The 20,429-nt window shown below is 53.2% G+C and overlaps 1 protein-coding gene across 1 annotated transcript; it reads left to right on the top strand.

Moving 5' to 3' along the window:
- Positions 1–1,736: 1,736 nt before the first annotated feature.
- On the top strand, positions 1,737–12,249 carry DHX38 (DEAH-box helicase 38; the record flags this gene model as incomplete). The annotated part of the gene is made up of 26 exons (XM_079541223.1): positions 1,737–2,059; positions 2,501–2,685; positions 2,834–2,938; positions 3,359–3,518; positions 3,634–3,752; positions 3,894–3,970; positions 4,184–4,339; positions 5,263–5,424; positions 5,508–5,615; positions 6,483–6,595; positions 6,698–6,835; positions 7,088–7,274; positions 7,363–7,548; positions 7,990–8,130; positions 8,310–8,420; positions 8,819–8,935; positions 9,174–9,281; positions 9,395–9,507; positions 10,061–10,269; positions 10,353–10,507; positions 10,584–10,739; positions 10,815–10,949; positions 11,033–11,158; positions 11,510–11,605; positions 11,845–11,966; positions 12,092–12,249. The coding sequence occupies 26 exons, from the start codon at positions 1,737–1,739 to the stop codon at positions 12,174–12,176; spliced, it is 3,693 nt and encodes a 1,230-aa protein (XP_079397349.1). The 3' UTR covers positions 12,177–12,249.
- Positions 12,250–20,429: the final 8,180 nt, after the last annotated feature.

Below are 20,429 nucleotides of genomic sequence, written 5' to 3' on the forward strand. Positions count from 1 at the left end.
CATCTGCTGTCTGTACAGTGCTTTAATAAACCTGTGGGTCCTGATCCTGACCTAGAGTTAATAAACATTTCTCTTACCTTGTCTTGTGTGTTGCTCTGCTGTCACCCCTTCAGCTGCCCAGACTCGAGGGAAATGGTTAGCTGTCAGCCAAGGGATCTGTGTGCTGTATTGTATTGTATCCTGGTCAGTGTCTGGCTTCATTGTGATGTTCCCAGCTGTACCTGTACCTGGGGCCCTCACCTCCAGGAGATATCAGGAGCCATTTTTTCCCCTTGCTTAGACAGCTGTGGTTTTGCTCTATCATTTGTTACGGAAAGGCCCCATTTTCTCACTCCTTTGGAAGCTGCTAGTTATGTCTCTGGGGCTTTTTGGCAGCAACTGCTGATTCACCCTGGACCTCCAGCAGTCTCTTGCCTGTCTTTTAGTGAGGCTGTGTGACTTGGATGTAGTGTTCCCTCTGCAGCAGTTCCCCACCATCCTGTGCCATGGGATAGTATGACAGTGCTGAGCTCCACCAAACCTGTTCATGGTCCTGAGAAACAGCCTTTCACAAGAGTGGGTATGAGTGCTGACCCATGGCTGTCTGTAACCTTTGCTCTCTTTGGTGCTGTGTACCCTGAACCATTCCCTTTATTTCTCAGATGCCTTGGTTCTGACACAGTGCTGTCTGCAGTTCTAGCAGGGATATCTTACCATTGGCTTTCATATGCTGGCTCTGGACACAATCCTGGGATGTGCTTGTTCGCCTGAAGTTGGTTCTCTTGACTGTGGGGAAGTTGTGTGTCCTACAGTGCTTTTGCCTGTGCTCTGCTGCTGATCTGTGAGAAATGTTCTATGGCCGTGGAGATGTTCTATGCCTTCCAGCTGTGCATTTACCCTGAGCATGGTGGTGCTTGACTATACCAGGGTGTGGGCTGTGATCTGTGCACCCGCGAGCAGACCAGGGCTGCAGCCCATCCTCCGGCCTGTGCTTTCGGCCAAGCCAGCCTCGAAGCAGCCAGACTGGCTCCAGAGCACGGTCAGAAGTCGCTTTGCACCCAGCCGGGATGGCTGCAGAGGGAAGGTGGGACAGCGCTGTCTATTGCTATAATGAAGTTGCACGGCACCTCTCGAAGTACTGTTGAGGCTCACGGCTCCGAGCCATTAGGCCGCGCCGTGCCCTGCACTGCGCTTGGACCCAGTCAGAAGGTTCTCCTGGAGGCGGCCGTGCCGCCCGTCCCACCTGCCCCGGAAGGACTACGCGAGCCGGGGGCAGCTGGGCGGTGTCCTGGGCTGGGGCCGCGGCGCCGCCTTTACCTCTCCGAGACGCCGAGGGACAAAGCGCTGCCGGCGGCACGACGAACGGCCGCCGCCCGGGGCCCTTTCCGCCCCTTCCGCTCCGGCCCCGCGTTCTTCCGGTCGCGCCCTCGTGGTGTCGTAGGGTTACCGTGCCGGAAGTCCGCCGAGGGAGCCGCGGGCCGCCCCGTGTAGTGGCGGTTGGACTCTATGGTCTCTGGGACGCCTGCAAGTTCTGCCCGTTCTGTCTATGGTGCACGAGGCCTAGAGCGGTTCTCGCGGAGCGCTGTGGGGCGGCCGTGGCGGCGCTCTCGGGGTTGGGTTGCGGTCGCTGAGGCGACTGCTGGCAGGAGGGGGTCGGGTCGGCCCTGCGTGGCGCGCAGCGGCTCCCCGTAGGCCTTATGCGTCCCCGCCGCGGCCCGGCAGCCCGTTCTTCCGCAGCGTGGTAGCGACCGGCGGCGATGGCCGAGGCCGGCGAGGCGTCGCTGCACCGGCTGGCTGGGACCGTCCCCGAAGCCGAGGCGGGCGGGCTGGTCCCGCGGGCGCGCAGCGCCGCCGCCGAGCAGCACATCTTCAAGGCGCCGGCGCCGCGGGCCTCGCTGCTGGGCCTGGACGTATTGGCAGCCCAGAAGCGGCGCGAGCGTGAGGAGGAGGGGACGAGCGGAAAACGGTCCCGGGTGTCCTCCTACAGGGACTGGGAGGAGGGCCGCGACGAGGCGGGCAGCCCCGACGAGGAGGAGGACGAGGAGGATGATCGGAGACGTCGCGGCGCCCGCAAGGACAGGTGGGCTCTCTGCGGGCCGCCGCGTCCTGCTGGTGCCCGGCCGTGAGCGTGGCAGCAGCTGCGTGCCGTGTGCTGTGGGGATCTCTACCCCCGGCCCCGGAGAGGGGCTGTGGGATTCAAGTCTCTGGATTTGAGGATGTCTGGGAACTATCTGATTGGTGCCCATCCTGAGTTGTTGCGCCAGGAATGTTCTGAGATGCTACTGGGCCTGCAAACGCCTGTCGCCCTGTGCACGTCACCTCTGCCTCCTGATCTTTGGAAACAGCAGTTTGCTTAGAAGTGCTTATGTCTGAAAGCCGGGATATTGTGTGAGAGAGAGCAATCTCAACCACATGCTTCTACTGTAGCAGAGATCAGGACTAGAACTGCAGGAGACGAGTTAGAAACCAGCTATTCCTCAGCATTGTGGAATGTTTTTAACTTCTGTTCTACCTCTTCTAGGCATTACCGTTCTGTCCATGTGGAAACACCGTCCTACACAGGTGGTGTTAGTGAGGAGTTTTGGGAACGCAGCCGGCAGCGGGAAAGGGAGCGTCGTGAACACGGTGTCTTTGCCTCCTCAAAGGAGAAGGAACGGAAGAAGGAGCACAGTAGGGATCGAGACCACGATCGTAAACGGGACCGTGGTAACTTCTTGAGGCTTTTGTTACTTTCTGCTTAGGTTTCAGTCTTTATTCTCTCTGTTGCCCTTGACTAATGTTCAGTATATTTTTTAGGGCAGATTTGGGAAGTTTGTTTGTACACAGGGCACCTGAGCTTGTTTTCTGTCCACAGAGGACTGGGACAAAAGTCGTCACAGCAGCAGATCAGAAAGAGATGGCTCATTGGAGCGGAACAGCAGGAGGAGTGAACCAGAGAGTCCCAAGCATCGTCCCAGAGGTAGGAGCAGGACTTGGTAGAGACCTCAGAAGAGATCTAACAAGAAAAGGTTTTTAATTTGAGGGGGGGTTTCTGCTGTTTTTGTTTGTATGAGTGCAAGTGAAGAAATGCATGTTTTTTAAGACTTGTGGTTAGAACACACATAAAACTCCATGCTCTTCTAGGATTTTGGGACTGGGAGTGATCTGCCAGGTGTGTGTGAAAATCTGGCCAGTCCTTGCCCAGCGGGGTCTGTTCCGAGTCTGTGTGATAAGAGATGTGGTCCTCTGGCAATTTTCCTTGGAGTTGATGTGTGCAAACACCTTTAGAAGGAGAGCCGATGGGTACCCTCTCTGTGCTCCTTGTTAGGAGGTGTAAAGTGGCCCTAGGTTCTTAGGATCACTGTGTGAACACTGTGTCAAACTCAATCTCCTCTGCTAGATGCAGCCACGCCATCTCGCTCCAGCTGGGAGGAGGATGATAGCAGCTACAGCAGTTCTCGCCGCTCACAGTGGGAATCTCCTTCACCCACACCTTCCTGTCGAGACTCAGAGCGCAGCCACCGGGCATCGCGGGACACAGATCGGAGAGACCGGGACAGGTATCATAGCCGGGTGTGCAATCTATGATCTGGTGATCTGCAGGAAAGGGAAGGGTACATGTAAGATGAATATCTGCCTTTGTGCACTGATTTTTGTCTCGTGCTGTTTTCTCAGGTCTGTAAGGAGCAGGTATTCAGATAAGACACCATTGCCCACCCCGTCCTACAAATACAATGAGTGGGCCGACGACCGGAAACACCTGGGGTCCACACCACGACTGTCCAGAGGTAGAGGTGAGGAGCCTAGAGTGGGCTGCTGAGGCTGGACAGTGACAGAATCCCTGTGTAACAGAAGGACAGGTTTTGTGAGATTTCCTCCACATGCAACAGCCTGGTGGGGCTGGTGGCCTGTGCTCACCATCTCACCTTCTTTAGGGCGGCGTGAGGATGGAGAGGAGGGCATTGCCTTTGAGACGGAGGAAGAACGCCAGCAGTGGGAGGACGACCAGCGGGTAAGAAGCCCGAACAGGGAGCAGGGTGCTCAGTAGACAGCAGGCTCTTGGCTGCTGCCACTTAGCCCAAAGCATTGGCAGGGCCTGGGTCTGCCGCTGGTGTTGCACCTGGTCACGGGTGGTAGTCAGCTTTCTCCCAGTGGCTGGGTGAGGACCAGAGTCTACCCAGCTGGGCAAGCAACGCAGCTCAGTGCTGCATCTCTCTCCTCCTAGCAAGCGGACCGGGACTGGTATATGATGGATGAAGGTTATGATGAGTTTCACAACCCCTTGGCCTACTCCTCTGATGAGTATGTGAAGAAGCGGGAGCAGCACTTACACAAGCAGAAGCAGAAGCGTATCTCTGCACAGCGGCGGCAGATCAATGAGGTAGGGGCAAGATGTGAAGCTGGCTGCTCTGAAAGTGTGGAGGTTGCTTGTTTTGCTGCCTCGAGTGACCCATTTGTTGATGGGTTTGGCTAAGAGATAGAAAAAGGTTGTTTTTGTCCTGGTCTGTGCCAAATGAGATGCTAAAAAAAAAAAACCATTGTTATTATGTTCCTTTGGAAAGTGCAGTCCTGCATCTCCTGCATGAGTCAGAATTTATAGTTAGAGAGACTGCAGTAGATGGGTGTTCAGGGCTGCAGGAATTTGGAGGGCTATGCTATACAGGGTGCAGGTGCTACGTTATTAGGACTGTCTGCTATTCCAGTGGACTCTGAGAGCTGCTTCCCTCAGCATAAGAGTAGGTCTGTCTCCAGGCTTTCTAGCATATTCAGCGTATGGTAGGGATGTAGATTGTTTGCCTTCCATTTCCTTTGAGACAGTTCTGTTGACTGCGTTGACAGTTCTGTGGCCAGTCTCCATTTCCCATACTTGTCTTTAGTTATTTTGTTATTTTAGTTATGTTTCTTTCCTAATGCTTATTTGTGGGCTTTGTAGCCTAAAACCTTCAATGTTCTCCACGTTCCGGGCTTGCTTATTTTTCTCTTTGGGTGTCCAAGCTCTTTCCCTTTTGGGGAAGGAAGACCAGCAGATGCGGCATTGAATCATTTCAGTGCTTAAAGCTATGTACCGTAACTGCGGTGTGTATTGTAGTCAGTTACAGATTTGCCTTCAGTAGCTAGCCACTTTTAACTTTCTCTTTTAAGAGTAAGTTAAGCCATCCTCAGTTGGTCACGGTCCTGTAGAGCTTTGCAGCTAGCTGTGTTGCTTGATTTATTGCCTCGGAATTAGTCTGGGTAATGTCTGGTTCTTGGGTTTTGGACAACGGAGGTAATAGTTAAAATCTTCTGATACATTCTTTCCTGCAGGATAACGAGCGCTGGGAGACAAACCGCATGCTGACCAGTGGAGTGGTTCATCGGATTGAAGTGGACGAAGATTTTGAAGAGGATAACTCAGCCAAAGTGCATCTGCTGGTGCATAATCTGGTGCCTCCTTTCCTAGATGGGAGGATAGTCTTCACAAAACAGGTAGAAGCTGTGGCTAATGGTGCCGACGATGGGGAGCCTTGCAGATGTGAGCTCTGTGCTGAAGCAGTGCCTCTTTCCTCTAGCCAGAGCCAGTCATCCCGGTAAAGGATGCCACTTCTGACTTGGCCATCATAGCCCGAAAGGGCAGCCAATTGGTGCGCAAGCACAGGGAGCAAAAGGAGCGTAAAAGGGTATGCTGAGACCTCACTATATGTGTTATATAATGCCTCACTGCTTTTGTTTGGGCTTTGTAGAATACAAGCTTTGGTGGTAATAATAAGGTGTTCCCCATATTTGTGTGATCTGATATATGCTGTTAGTCCAGTTCATTCCATTGTCTCACAAGTAGCTGTTGTGACTTCCTTACTCACTGCCTGGGATGTTAATCACTGTGCATTTGCACAGGGGAGTTTGATCCGAAGGGCATTTGGACTGGGGAGAGAAGAGCAAGTGGGAGAATACAGTGTAGCTCAGGCACGGTCAACATTCAGTGTGGTAGCAGGACAGATCTTATCGTGTCTCAGCAAAAGAGTTCTGAGGAAGAATATACAGGAAAGTAGTATATTAGTCTTTGTGGGTGTTTCCCTAGTAGAGGGCTTTTCTCTAAAGCTTACATGATAGTGGTTAGGAAAACATAGATATGTTCATAGTAAACTGAATGTGAAACTGTGAGTGGAAAGGAGGAAGTCCTGATATCAAATGTGAGAGAAAACAGAATGGTGAGAGTACCTGTCAAGAGCAGGAAGATTAGCTCTGGTTCAGATTTTTGTATATTTAAGTGTAAATTTAATGGAAGGGTCAGCAGCTGAAACAATTGTCTTAGAGGGCTGTTGATCATCCTGTGCTTGTTGTGTCTTTATCCAGACCAATGCCTAAAAAAGTTCTGCCCCAGTTTGCTTGGAAGAAGGAGACTTGACATAGGGAATGGAGTGTGTGTTCTCTCCTTTAGAACTAGGGGATTGAGGCAAACATGCTTATCTAGCCTTAGAAGTAGGACAGGAGGAGAATGATTTTTTCAGTCCCCACTGTGGTACTTACACTGCTCTTTGCGCTTCCAGGCTCAGCATAAACACTGGGAGCTGGCAGGCACAAAACTGGGAGACATTATGGGGATCAAGAAGGAGGAGGAGAAGGACGAAATGGTGACAGAAGATGGCAAAGTGGATTACAGGTAGGAGCTTTTGGATGACTTCTGCCTAGCTGGTGGCGTTGTGCCTATACTGTAGGCAAGGTGTGTGAGGAGACAGCTTCAAGACTTCTCATGTTTCCTTAGGACTGAGCAGAAGTTTGCTGAACACATGAAAGAAAAAAGTGAAGCGAGGAGCGAGTTTGCCAAGAAGAAGTCAATTCTGGAGCAAAGACAATATCTGCCCATCTTTGCTGTGCAGCAGGAACTGCTTTCCATCCTCAGGTATGACTGATAGGAGACTGGTCACAGTGCAACCCTGGGGCTTTGGCTTACGTCTCTGGATCCCAAGTGAGAAATTCACCTAGGTATGTGTTCTGTTCGGAAGCTGTACCCTCAGAAAACGGCCTATTGCTTTATGTGATTGATAGCAGCTTTCCTGCCAAAGTAGGACAGCTTTTAGGTGGCCATCCAGAGCTATGAATGAAGAAGTCTGTCTCTGTGGTATATGAATAAATATTGTTTCCCTTTCTTCAGGGACAACAGCATTGTGATCGTGGTAGGGGAAACGGGGAGTGGTAAGACAACTCAGCTGACGCAGTACCTCCATGAGGATGGCTACACAGACTATGGCATGATTGGCTGCACGCAGCCCCGCAGAGTGGCAGCCATGTCAGTTGCCAAGCGGGTCAGTGAGGAGATGGGAGTGCGCCTGGGAGAGGAGGTGAGTCTGGCAGCATGTGGAGGCGTGCAGCCTCTCGGCAGTGCGTGTGCAGGGCTGTTGAAGACTTGCTGATATCTCTGCCCCCCAGGTGGGTTATGCCATCCGCTTTGAAGACTGCACGTCAGAGAACACGATAATCAAATACATGACAGATGGGATCCTCCTTCGTGAGTCGCTACGAGAGGCTGACTTGGACAACTACAGTGCTATCATCATGGATGAGGCACATGAGCGCTCGCTCAATACTGATGTGCTCTTTGGCCTGCTTCGGGAGGTGTGTGTGAGCCTGGACAACAGGAAGACAGCAACATAGGGCATTTGAGCTGGTATTAGGGCAGAATATTGGCAGGGACAGTGCTTTTCTCCCAGGTCAGAGCAGAGATGATGAACAGAGACTGCCACATCTCTGTGCTTGCTGCTTAGACATCTTGTTCTTTGTTTCTTAAATCTCCCCCTTAGTGTGCTGCCAAAGGTTTGCTGGTATAAAGTAGCTCTAGATACAGAGGTGTTTGCAAGTGTAAGACTTTCTCAGCTGGGGACAGCCTGTCTTTTTAACTGAACAGTGTGTGTTGGTGTACCATGGCATTAGTGGTTAGTGTTTCTAGAGTACAGTGGAAGCTCAGCCCTTTGCTGTTTTTTTTTCAGAAGTGATGGAAGAAGCCTAGACCCATGTACAAATACCACTTGCTTATTGTCCTTTTCATCTGTTTTCTAGGTGGTAGCACGACGCTCGGATCTGAAGCTTGTTGTCACCTCTGCCACCATGGATGCTGATAAATTTGCCTCTTTTTTTGGGAATGTTCCCATTTTCCACATTCCTGGCCGCACCTTTCCTGTTGATATTCTTTTCAGCAAGGTGTGGTCAATATAGTAGAGTTTGTGTTGTGAAGGGGTTGTAAGGGTTGTAACTTAGGTATGTCCCGCTCTGCAGTGATCAGAGAGGAAAGACAAGGGATAGCTATGTTATCATGCAGTCCTATACACAAAGTGGGGCAGGTGAGATTACTGGTGTCTAATGTGAACTGTGTCTTTCAGACACCTCAAGAGGATTATGTGGAGGCTGCGGTGAAACAAGCTCTGCAGGTCCATTTGTCTGGTGCACCTGGAGACATCCTTGTCTTCATGCCTGGTCAGGAGGATATTGAGGTGAGTTGTTTGGCCATGAGCAAGCAGTGTGCACTTGTGGCCAAGAAAGCTGATGTTATCCTGGGGCGCCTTTAAAAAAGGGTGGCCAGCAGGTCATGGGAGGTGATCCTCCCTCTCTACTCTGACCTGGTGAGGCCACATTTAGATTACTGTGTCCAGTTCTGGGCTCTCCAGGTCAGAAAAGACAGGGATCTCCTAGAAGTCCAGCAGGGGGCCACAAGGATGATAAAGGGTCTTTGGGGCATCTCATGGATGAGGAAAGGCTGAGTAACCTGGGTCTGTTCAGCCTGTGGAAAAGGGTTGGACTTGATCTCTTGAGGTCCATCCCAACCCCTGCAATTCTGTGATTCTGAGTCCTATATTCTTAATTGTATGTTAACACTCCTCTTTGTGTCTAGGTGACTTCAGAACAAATTGTGGAGCACCTTGAGGAGCTGGAGAAGGCACCTGCACTTGCTGTACTGCCCATCTATTCTCAGCTGCCATCGGACTTACAAGCCAAGATATTCCAGAAGGTGCTGATGTGTACTCTGATGGGACTGGGCAGAGGTGAAACTAGCACAGGGAAGGCTACTGGGCATGAGGGAGAGGTGCAGAGATGTCTTTTGTGTGGTACTTATAGAGCAAGGGAAAGCATGTGCCCACTTTAACTTCCTAAGAAGTCACCCATGTTGTTCTAAGTTCTTTATGACTGCTCTGCAGTCTTCCTCAGTGGTGCCCAAGGAATTTGACTGATGTGTGGTATGTTTGCAGGCTCCAGATGGGGTCAGGAAGTGCATTGTTGCCACTAACATTGCAGAGACCTCACTGACAGTGGATGGTATCATGTTTGTTATTGACTCTGGATACTGCAAGCTGAAGGTAAGCAAAGGTTTCCTATACTGTCCATGGATCTCTGGCATTGGGTTGATTGAGCTCTGTGACAGTGACCCAGCCTTTCTCTTTCTTCAGTCTGCTCTCCTTGCGCCCTCCAGGTTTTCAATCCCCGTATAGGCATGGATGCACTGCAGATCTACCCCATCAGTCAAGCCAATGCCAATCAGAGAGCTGGCCGAGCTGGCCGAACAGGCCCAGGTCACTGCTTCAGGTAGGCTCCTTACTGGTGTTTCTATTCTTATCATAATTCATGTCTGGACATCTGGCTACGTACTTTTTTCCTCACCAAAGAGCTAGCTGTTCACTGTCTTGAGCCTACTGTGGGTATGAGGTTTCTGGACAGGCCTTGAGGCTTTCTGGTTTGGACCCAGCGTCTCTGCAGAGTATGCTCTCATTTCTTCCCTTGCCAGTCTTCACTTGTGACTCTTTCCATCTTTGCTGAACCAGATGCTTTAATGCTCTCAGGTTAATAGCCAAGCCAAAGGCAGCTTTCTCAAGGCTTTTCTTTGAGGCTGGTTTGCACCCAGGGAAAGACTGTGTTTGAGAGAGGTGTACCTTTGCACTGCAGCCCAGGTGCTCTTATGTGCTGGGGAGGCTGCACGGTGGCCTGAGGAAGAACTTCCTTAGGGTCCTGCTTGTCGGCATGGGTGAGTGCAGAGCTGCTGCTTTGTGCTGTGCCTGGCGGAGTTGGGAATGGATGGTCATTCAGTGAGGAACACAGTGGCCTGAAGGGGAGGGGAAGGCTCTTGGCATCTTTCCCCCAGGCTCTACACCCAGAGCGCCTACAAGAATGAGCTGCTGACAACCACGGTGCCTGAGATCCAGCGCACCAACCTCGCCAATGTAGTGCTTCTGCTCAAATCTCTGGGGGTACAAGACCTGCTGCAGTTCCACTTCATGGATCCGCCCCCTGAGGACAACATGCTCAACTCCATGTACCAGTTGTGGATTCTGGGGGCCCTGGATAACACAGGTACTGGCTACAGGGGTGGGCTGTCAGCTCACACACAACTGCTAGGACCTGCCCACCTGCTGATTATTACAGTATTCCTCCAGGTGGTCTGACCTCTACAGGACGTCTGATGGTGGAGTTCCCACTGGATCCTGCACTCTCCAAAATGCTCATTGTTTCATGTGACATGGGTTGCAGCTCTGAGATATTGCTCATTGTTTCCATGTTGTCTGTGCCTGCCATCTTTTATCGGCCTAAGGTACTTGTTTGATCTTTCAGCAGCTTGGCGCCTTCATCTGCACTCTTGACTGACGTGTTCTTTGCTTATTCTTCAGGGCCGAGAGGAAGAGAGCGACCAAGTGCGGGAGAAATTTGCTGTCCCAGAGAGTGATCACTTAACTTACCTGAACGTTTACCTGCAGTGGAAGAACAACAACTACTCTACTCTGTGGTGCAACCAGCACTTCATTCATGCCAAGGCCATGCGGAAAGTGAGGCTGTGGCAATGAGGTTTGGAGAAGGAGCCTTACATGGGAGAGGGACGTGACTGTTGTGTTTCTGTGCAGGTGCGGGAGGTGCGTGCCCAGCTCAAGGACATTATGGTGCAGCAGCGCATGAGCCTTGCATCCTGTGGTACTGACTGGGATGTTGTCAGGAAGTGTATCTGTGCTGCGTATTTCCATCAAGCTGCAAAGCTGAAAGTGAGAGGGGTCTCTGCTCATCTGGGTGATAAGAGACCCTCTCCACTGGGAATGGGTGTGCTAACCTCACTTCTCCTGTGCAGGGCATTGGGGAGTACGTCAATATCCGTACAGGCATGCCTTGCCACCTGCACCCCACCAGCTCCCTCTTTGGAATGGGCTACACGCCAGACTACATTGTATATCATGAGCTGGTCATGACCACCAAGGTAAACTTGAGCTGAGGGCTAGCAGGAAGGGTGAGCTGTGCTCCAAGGGACCTGAGAAGCTTTGCCTTGATAGTAAAATCTAGGAAGGTCCCGTTTTCAGCCTTTCTCATCTCTAGCAACTGGATGTATCTGTGTAGTCTGCAGTGTCTTGTCCCTTTTGTGATATCTTCCTGGCTTATGTGGGATGTCTTTTAGTCTCACTAACTCCAGGTTGTAGCTTTTGAAGTCAGGAGGAATTGTCCGGAAAGGACAACTGCCATCAAGAAGTGGAGGAGGGAGGGAGCTGCCATGGCTCTGTCAGTGATGCCCAGGCCCTTGTCATCTTGCTAACTGGATCTTCTGTTACCGCAGGAATACATGCAGTGTGTCACTGCTGTGGATGGAGAGTGGCTGGCAGAGTTGGGCCCCATGTTCTACAGTATCAAACATGCTGGCAAGTCACGTCAGGTGAATTCTCCTTTCCAGGACCTAATGGGAGACAAACAGCGGGCTGCTACACTGGAAGGGAGAGTGTGTGCCTGGGTGGAGTTCCTGCTGCATACAGCCCCGCTGCACACCTGTTACGGTGGAGGAAGCTGGAGCTAGTTTTTTGTTTTTACATAGAGAGATCAGGGTTGTGGGCCTGTGGAAAGTCTGCTGCTGTGCGGGTCTCTACCTGTTCCTGATTTGCTGCTCCTTTACTGCAGGAAAACCGCCGACGTGCAAAGGAGGAAGCATCTGCCATGGAGGAGGAGATGGCTCTGGCTGAGGAGCAGCTGCGTGCCCGCCGGGAGGAGCAGGAGCGCCGTAACCCATTAGGCAGCGCAAGGTGAGTGCTGACACTGTGGGTTTTCTGCTTAAGAGCTGCATGGAAGATCCCAACTTGCCCACAGGTGTTCCTGGTGCAAGAGTTGTTTTCATCTTACACTGATCACCATTGTCCTTTCCTGGCAGATGTACTAAAATCTATACGCCTGGACGGAAGGAGCAGGGGGAGCCCCTGACGCCACGACGCACCCCAGCCCGCTTTGGCCTCTGAGAAGGGAGTGCTCATTGCTTCCCAGGCGCTGCTGAGTTTTAGGGCTCAGTTCCTCTGACTGCTGTGAGACTCTCTACAGCCCGTGGCCCAAGAAGGCTTTGATGCTGTGTATTATTTTTGCTACAGAAGAGAAATAATTTTATTTGTTTAAAGGTTGTCAGTCTTTAACCCTTCTGTTGTTTTGTGTCACTTCTCATCCTGGAGGTGAATTCCAGGCAGAGACAGCCCTGCCAAGTTCTGCAGGGCTCGTGCAGTCAGGTCGTTGCCCTGTAGAGCCTGGGACAAGGCAAAGAATTACATTGACATGAAGGACAAAAACAACCTGTGCCTGACCCAGCTCTGGCCTGGACTACTGCAAAGGCAAGTCTTCCATGACCTGTATCCTGGGCAGGCAGCTAGTGCCTAGCTGTCCCTGTACACAAAAGAGCATCAGCTTAGCACTGTTTTGGGCCAGGTTGACTGTTACTCTCCTCACCTTCATCTGCTCATGATTGTGGTACTGTACGTGTGTTCTAGCCCTGAAGTATGTGTTTTCCACATGCAAGCTGTCCGGTGTGTCTTGAAGATGTCTGGAGGACAGACAGAGGAAATGAGATAAGGTGAGGTGAGGTACTGGTGCAGAGAGACAGCCTTGCTCTGCTGGCCTTGCAGGAACTTGGGTAATCCAGCAGTTCATCTGTCCCATGTACCCCTGTGGGTGGCAGTAAGTGCTCAGACCCACTCCCCGTGTTCATTACTTACTGGTTTTTGCCTGTGAACTCTGCAGTCTGTTTGACTTGCTGCTGGATCTTGTGGTGTTGTTTCTCATTTGACTGCCTGAAAATGAGATGTAGGCTGAATTAGTTGTGAGAAGGCAGCCATCGGCTCCTCTCTACTTGTGTAAGGCTTCTTAGATCTGCTCTTTCACACTCTGGCTGTTATTGATCAGCATCAGATTCCTGTCCTGGTGCAGCCTACTGCTATTAGAACAGTCTGGGGTGTGGGAAGCATGCAGGGCTTTTACCTAAAAAAAACAATACTCTGTGCTGTGTGTGAACTCGTGTGCTCTACTCAGCCTCTACATGCCCAGGGTAGAAGGAAGGTGCATGAACAGAGCTGTGTGGAGGCAGCAGCCTTTGGGGCTGAGCTGTGTCTGCAGTTGCCTGTGTCTTGGTATAGCTGTTCTGGAATGAAGGAACCATTACCTCAGCAGTCTGGACAGAAACTTAATGTCATACTGAGGGCACCTTTCTAGCAACAGAGGAAAGTGGACTACTTAAAGAACAAGATGTTGGCATGCTGCTGCTTACAGACCCACTGCCACCGCCTCCTCCCTTGGTGTTGGCTCTGCAGTCAGCCCACTCGTGGCCTGGCCTTTCCACCTCTGCCCTGCCTGTAGGCCAGGATCTGTCCTTCAGCGGTGCCTGGGCCTCAGGTTGCAATCCTCCTGCCCTTGGGCCGTGGTTCCGTCTGTTCTTGGCCTGAGCCTGTCTCATGGCCTTGATGAATTCTTCCTTGAAATCCATCTCTGCGTTGCAGACAGACAGTTCATCTTCCCGTCTAGCCAGAGTTTGCTGAGTGTCCTGGTGTAACTCCTGCCAGTACTGAACTTGGCTGCTCAGCTTTTGCAGCTGCTCCTGGAAGGAGCGGGCCTGCAGTGGCACAGAGGGGTGACGAGACATGCAGGCTTAGCACAGGTGCCTAGTGGGAAGGCTCGGGTCATGCTTACCTCCTGCTGGCTCTGCGCCTGGGCCCTCTGTTGCTTCTTGAGTTCCCTGTGGAGCTGTTGCCTCTCTTCCTCATAACGACCAAGGAGTGGAAGATTGTGGCCTATCTTTCTCTGGGCTTGGGCCAGCTCTGCCTTCAGGGATGCCACTTCCTCCACCTGCATGAAAAAGGGCGGGTCTGGGAGTGGCCAGACAGGAAGATGGAGCTGCACCCCGGGCCAGCGCTCGGGGCTCTGTCCTGCAGCTGAGGCAGAGGGAGCTGCATGGCAGCCGGCTGCATCGTGTGGTTGCCCTGTTCCTGCCATCACCTGCTCTAGCAGCTCTGCCATCTTCTTTCTGCTCGAGGCTGCTTTCTGCTGTAGGTCGTGGATTGTCTGCTTGTGTCTAATGAGCTGCTGCAAGCTTTGCATCTCCCTGGCCTTGGTGGCTGTCAGCACCTCTTGCTGCTTTTCCAGGCTCTGCTGCAGGGTCCGGTTCTGCTCCTTCTGAGCCTTCAGCTGCAGAAAGGTTCCACATGGGTGGAAGCCACAGTGCTGTGTCACTGCTGCTTCCTGTGCCCTCTCCCTGTGGATTCCAGCTCTGTGCTGCATGGGCTTTGTTGCAGATGCTGGGGTGCCTGGTGCACCAGGCTGAGCCCCCTAGTGCCCGAAACTTGGCTTGCTGCCCTACCTGCTTCTTCAGGGCTTGGAGTTGTTCTCGGCTCTTCTGTAGTTCCTGTTTGGCATGGGCAGCAGCATGCATGTGTTGCAGTGACTGCTCCAGAGTCATCTGCTGCTTCTGCTGCCACCGGCTCAGCTCCATCTGGAGCCACACTGCCATCTCCCTGCAAGCACGGCCACAACTGGAGCAGCCCTGGGTCCCCTCCCTCTACAGCGAGGATGCAGGGCAGGGCTCTGCCTGTGCTGGAGCATGGGATCAGGGCCCACATACCTGCTTTCTGCTACCTCCTGCGGCGCTCGCAGCTCCACTATGCTGCTGTCAGCTGTGTGCTGCATGCTACTCCTTGCACAAGAGCATGGCTGTTCCTCTGTGCACTGCATGGTGCTCCCTGCACTCGCCTGCAGCTGTTCCTCCTCGTGCTGTAGGTGGCTTTGGGCTGCCAGTGACTGTGCTGGGACCTGGGCTGCTTGAGACAGGGCTGCTCGCTGGCACAGCCTCCTTCTGCCCTGAGCTTCTGAGAGAAGAGGAGCAGGACTCAACCCAGCAGCGCAGATCAGGGACACTGAATATCCTCAGAGCTCCTGGGCTGCTTCCTGCAGTGCTCAGGGCCCTGTGTGCCATGGGCCATGCCATGGGCTACCTGCTCACCACTCCAGAACTGCCTGGGGTAACATTGCCCTGTAAGTGCAACCAGTGATGCCTCAAATGCACATAGACCCTTCTTACCCTTTCCCCTACATTGCACCAGGATATGCAGAGTGCTGCTATAGTGTATGAGCATGGCAGCCCTGGGCTCCGTGCTGAAGCTGCCAGAGCAGCAGGCTGCAGGCCTCACTTGTCCTGGCCTCATTAACATAGATGTCTCTCTCCATGCCCTCCTACCTTCCTTAGCAGTACTGTGCCCTGTTGATGTTGTGTCCCGTGCCCAGCACTGATGCTCCTGGGCTTCCCACCTCTGTCTGCAGTGCTCTGTGCCTGCTTGCATGGCCACCTGTGGGAGCAGCACAGTGTTGGGGCATTGCCTGCCAGCTCCTGGCAGTCCGCACGCTGGCACTGTGCCCGAGGCACAGACCTGCTCGAGTTGCTCTGTGTACTTCTCCAGGAGATCCTCACTTGCACTGGAACTACTACAGGAATCTGCAGAAGTGGCCTCTATCTGAGCTGTGTCCTTCTGGTCCTGTGGAGAGGTGCAGAGCTGTTTGTGGGCCCCCAGCAGAGTGCACTGCGCCATGCTCTGCCCATGGAGGGGCTGGGACTCGAGATGGAGAAAGCTAAGCTGGGACAGCTTGATGGTAGTGGGCTTTAGAACGGGTTTTTGGTAAAGGGACACGGCCAGCCCCATGGGGCTGCAGCTCCTGGCCCCTGGTCCCTGCCACAGTGCCCTTCCCATGGTGGTAGTATCTCCTGTCTCCCCGCAGCCCTGTACAGCAGCCTCTAACCCGTGTTGGGGTGCAGAGGAGAGCTGCGAGCCCAGCTCCATGGATCCCAAGCTGCAGGTACCACATAGGGGCTGCAATCACCCAGCTCTGCCCTGTTGAGCAGACAGGCCCACTACAATTGTGCCTGCTTGGAGTGGGAGTGTGGTGCTGCGTTCTCACCCTGCGCATGGCAGCTAGAATGTGCCCTGTGCTCTGTGGGCTGGTCACTGCCCTCTGCAGTGCTGTTGGGCAGCAGTGGTGCCTCACTAGGTCTGAGATGGCTGCAGGGGACCCGTGGCTGAGGGTGGGGAATTTACACAGCCCAGCCTGTGGCCTTTGCACTGGGCAGCGGTACCTGCTCCATTATTGCCCGGTAATGATGCTTCTGAGAGATCAAGTCCTGGTGCTTCTGCTCCACCACGTGCTGCTGCAGATGCAGCTGGGCCAGCCGTATGTTGTTCAGGTCCCTGCAGATGTCCAAGTCCACCTGCAGCATCTGTAGGAAGGCTCGTGTGTCCTGCTGCTGTGAGTCCTGGTGTGTCTGTGCCCCTCCATACTGTGGCTCCAGCACTACTGCTTCTCTCTGGCCCTAGGACACAGCGTGAGCAGCAGCTTGTCTGTCTCATGTCTGTGAGTGGTACCCAGTGTCAGCCCACTCTGTAGCCCCTGACAGACACTGGGGGCTGGACAGACATGCTGCGGGGCCAGGTTTTGGTCAGTAAGCAGCACCAGACTGCTGGGTGCAGACCTCTCCCCAAGTGTGTGTTCAGCCATCTCTTAGAGGTCTCAGGCACTATTGCTGCCCAGCTCTGCAGCATGCTGGTGTAACCTGTGGCAACTGTGAAAAATGGTGGCAGTTGCACCAGTGCAGCTGCTGCAGAGCCGGATGCTCCTCCCCAAGCCCTCGCACTGTTCCCGAGCCCCGGGGGTGGGCTCTCTGTTGGCACAGGTGATGGCTGCCAGGGCCTCCCCACTGCCTGCCCACCAACCTGCAAATGCACACCCACTGCCTGACACTGCTTACCTGTGACTGAGAGGACTCCATCTCCTGCTGCTGCTGCTGGATGTGGCTGCTCTGCTCTGCCATGGTCACCGCTGCCCCTCGCAGTACTCCCTGGGTCTCCTTAGACTGGCATCTCACTTCAGGAACCTCCCTGCATGTGCCATATTCTGGTCACATTCTCTCTGCTGCAGAGACCAGAGCATGGAATAAGACAACACAGACAGCCCTGGGTCCCGTGGAAGGGGGCAGCCAGGGACATCACCCAGGCCTGCTCACACCATTGGTGCTGCAGCTTCCAGGAGCACCTGCTGCCTGTGAAGGGAAGGCACACGGGGCTCACCCAACCCCAGCAGGATCAGTCCCTGCTCTCCAGGGTGTAGGGCCCCAGAGGTGCCTGCAGCTCTCACCTCCCCGCACCACTCTCCTTCCCCTTGCCCATGCTGCATCCCAGCCATGGCATGGCACTCTTCCCACTACAGCCCAGCCCTGGTCTTGTTCTGAGGACAATGCCTGGAACCAGAACCCGGTGACACTGTGCCTGGCCCAGGTTGTTGCACAGCAAACCATCACTGTGCCCAGTGCTGGCAGGGGCTGAACCTTCTGGCAGCCTTGTACCAATCTCAAGTATTCACACCCTCACGTCTCTGTGCCATCCTTGTGCCGCACTCCAGCCACGCTGCTGAAGTGCAGAGTGGAGCTGTGCTTGGTGCCATAGGTGCTGTACCCTGGGATGGCTGCATCCCGGCGGGGCTCACAGAGCTGCACAGTGCTGCCAGAGGAGGGATTGACTGCATCGATGGCGGCTGCTGCTCCGTGCTTCTGTCCAAAAAGGTAAAAGTAACAGGAACAAGTTGTCGGAAATTAAATTTCAATTTCTCCACGCCCTTCCCTGTCTGTGCGGCTTCCCGGCATGGATCAATAGTGTTTAGACAGCCAGGAAGATTTTTTTCCCCTTTTAAAGCACCAGATCAATAGTGGGAAAAAACACAGCACTGATCCCTCTGCTGTACGAGCTGTGGTACCCAAACAGCTTGGGCCTGGCAGCCCCGGCAGCACAATGCCCACAGCACGGGGGTTTGGCACAGCTGCTGGAGAAAATGAGGTCCAAGGGTGCTGAGCGCAGCCCTAACACTACTTGGAGGCTCAGGGGTAGGTGCTGTAGCCATGGGTGTGGGAAGGCCTGGAGGAGCTGACCTGATACAGATGAGCTCCCAGCTCCATCTGCCATGCCCTCACCACACTCCGCAGTTCCATGAGTGCTGTTTTAGCTAGGAATTGGCACTGCTGTGCAGAACTGCTGTGCTGAATTTAGCCTTAGTTTCTGCCAGTGCAAGAGAACAGCATTTCCCAGCAGCACCGTACTGTGCCGAGCCATGCCAAACTGTGCCAGGCTGCTTGCCCTCCCTGCCTGCTGCTGGGAGAACGTGGGGTTGAAGCAGTTGCTCCGTTGGGTGAGCCGGCACCACATGCCGAGCAGCACTGGGGTTGGAGCCGTCTCTCTTTAATTACTGCCGCAATGTTATTCTTTTCAGTGCCACGTTAATTGAAATTAAACAGCTGCCACATTCTGGCTGGGACAAAAGTGAATCCATTTTCATTCCTCTCTGGTGTAATGAAGACTGACATGCTGTGAGGAAACAAAGGCGATCCAGCTGCTGCCTCCAGCCACACACACACGACAATTACCAGGGTGCCGTGCAGCCCAGCCTGCGCCACTGATGGGCACAGCAGGGAATGCAGTGCCCATGTTCTGGGGGAACCACAGGAACACCGCAGTGAGCCCAGATGCTGAGCCCAGGCCCTGGTTCCGTTTGTTGAGTTCCAGCCACAGGGCCATGTGTGGCACTGCCCTTCTGCTTGCCCTTGCTGTCGGGTTCACCATCTCTGCAGGGTTACCCGTCTCGGTGGGCTCACTGCTGGCAGCCCCACATGGCCCCAAAGCCTGAACAAGGTAGGAGCTGAGCAAGGTGTCTCTTTTTTAGGACCAAGTGTGTGTTCGTGATGCCATTCAGTACTTTAAGATATGCAAAATGAGGCACTGGTGCAAACCTCATTAACACTCGCCTCCAACATCATTAAGATGTTTCCAAGAAAATTAATTGAGAGACTCATTAAAAATAAATTAAGAAAAATGCGTTGCAGAGCGCCTGCTCCGAGCTCGTAAATCACGGCCCAAAGCTCCCGGCTGCAGCGCAGGCAATTAACGGCGGCCGATTTGTTTTATCCTGACTGCGAAAATTAGAAAGCAGACGTGGAGATTAGATTAGGGACGTCTGTCAAGCGGAACTCGGAGTGAATATTTTAGGATACTAAATAGAAATCGGTAAAACAAAGCCAAGACTCCGTTCATAGCAGGCAGGCAGAGGTGCAGAAGGAGGAAGGAGTGCAGCACAGCATCCCAGGAGTGGCACTGCGGTGCTTCAATGTGCACACACTGCTGTGTGTAGCCACAGCCTGGAGAGCAGCACCCACTGCTCCTCTGTGCCAGCATGCACAGCCTGCTCTGGAGCTGCTACACTGCACAGCCGGAACCAATGCGGCGCCTCTGCGCACACAGCCGTCCCCAAAGCCTGGACCTGCGGGTCCCACAGCACTGCTGGACGGTGTGGGGCTGAACGTGGTTCCTCACAGCCATCCTGAGAGAGCGATGTTTAGAACAGTGTCCCTGTTTTTGCTGCACTCTGAAAATCAGGAAAAATCTCTGGATACAGAGGGCATTAAATCATTACATCCTTTGTTGTCTGGTCCCCTTTGTTCAGCCAGGCACAGCGCCCGTGTCCTGAGGTGCAGGTCCAGCTCCCTGCGCACCCTGCGGCTCCAGGCAGTGCTTTAGAAGGATGTCTGTCCATGTATGCAGGACATTTCAGAGCTTAGAAGTCCCCTGCACTTTAACTGCCTTTCTGTGGCAGCTCCTTCCTTGCTGCACCTGCCCCAGCATGGAGGGAGTGCTGCCTCTGAGCCATCGCTACTTGTGATTTCAGTTAAATTTCAGTATTTATTGCCTATGCTAATAATGTAATGTCCTGAGAACCCTGTCTGGTTGGGTAACCAACTTACTGGCACCAGCGCAGCACACGCACACTGCTGGAAGCACCTTTCCCAGCTGCTGCCTTCCCACCCCTGATCATTGGTACACGGTGCCTTTCCCAGCCCATCCCAGTGCTGCTGCTGGCTCTGCTGGCTCTGTTCTCTCCAGAACGTCTGTTTTGCAGCTAAAATTTTCCAAGCTGAGCCTTTGCCTGAAGATGCACTTAATTCAAATGTTTGATTAACCTCCTTTCAACTATTTCTGAGTTATGGAATGAGTGGAAAAATACTCGCATGTAAGAACTTACTGGTGTTAAAAATAACTCTGACCGCAGGAAAAATAGCTGCATTTTTTTCAGCTTAACCAGGCTTCATCCCCACAGGGCTTCACGCTTCCCCCGGAAACAAACACAGCAGCAACGCCTTTGGGTGTGCTCAG

The sequence above is a fragment of the Tetrao urogallus genome (assembly GCF_951394365.1).
Source record: "Tetrao urogallus genome assembly, chromosome: 12".
NCBI lineage: Eukaryota > Metazoa > Chordata > Aves > Galliformes > Phasianidae > Tetrao > Tetrao urogallus.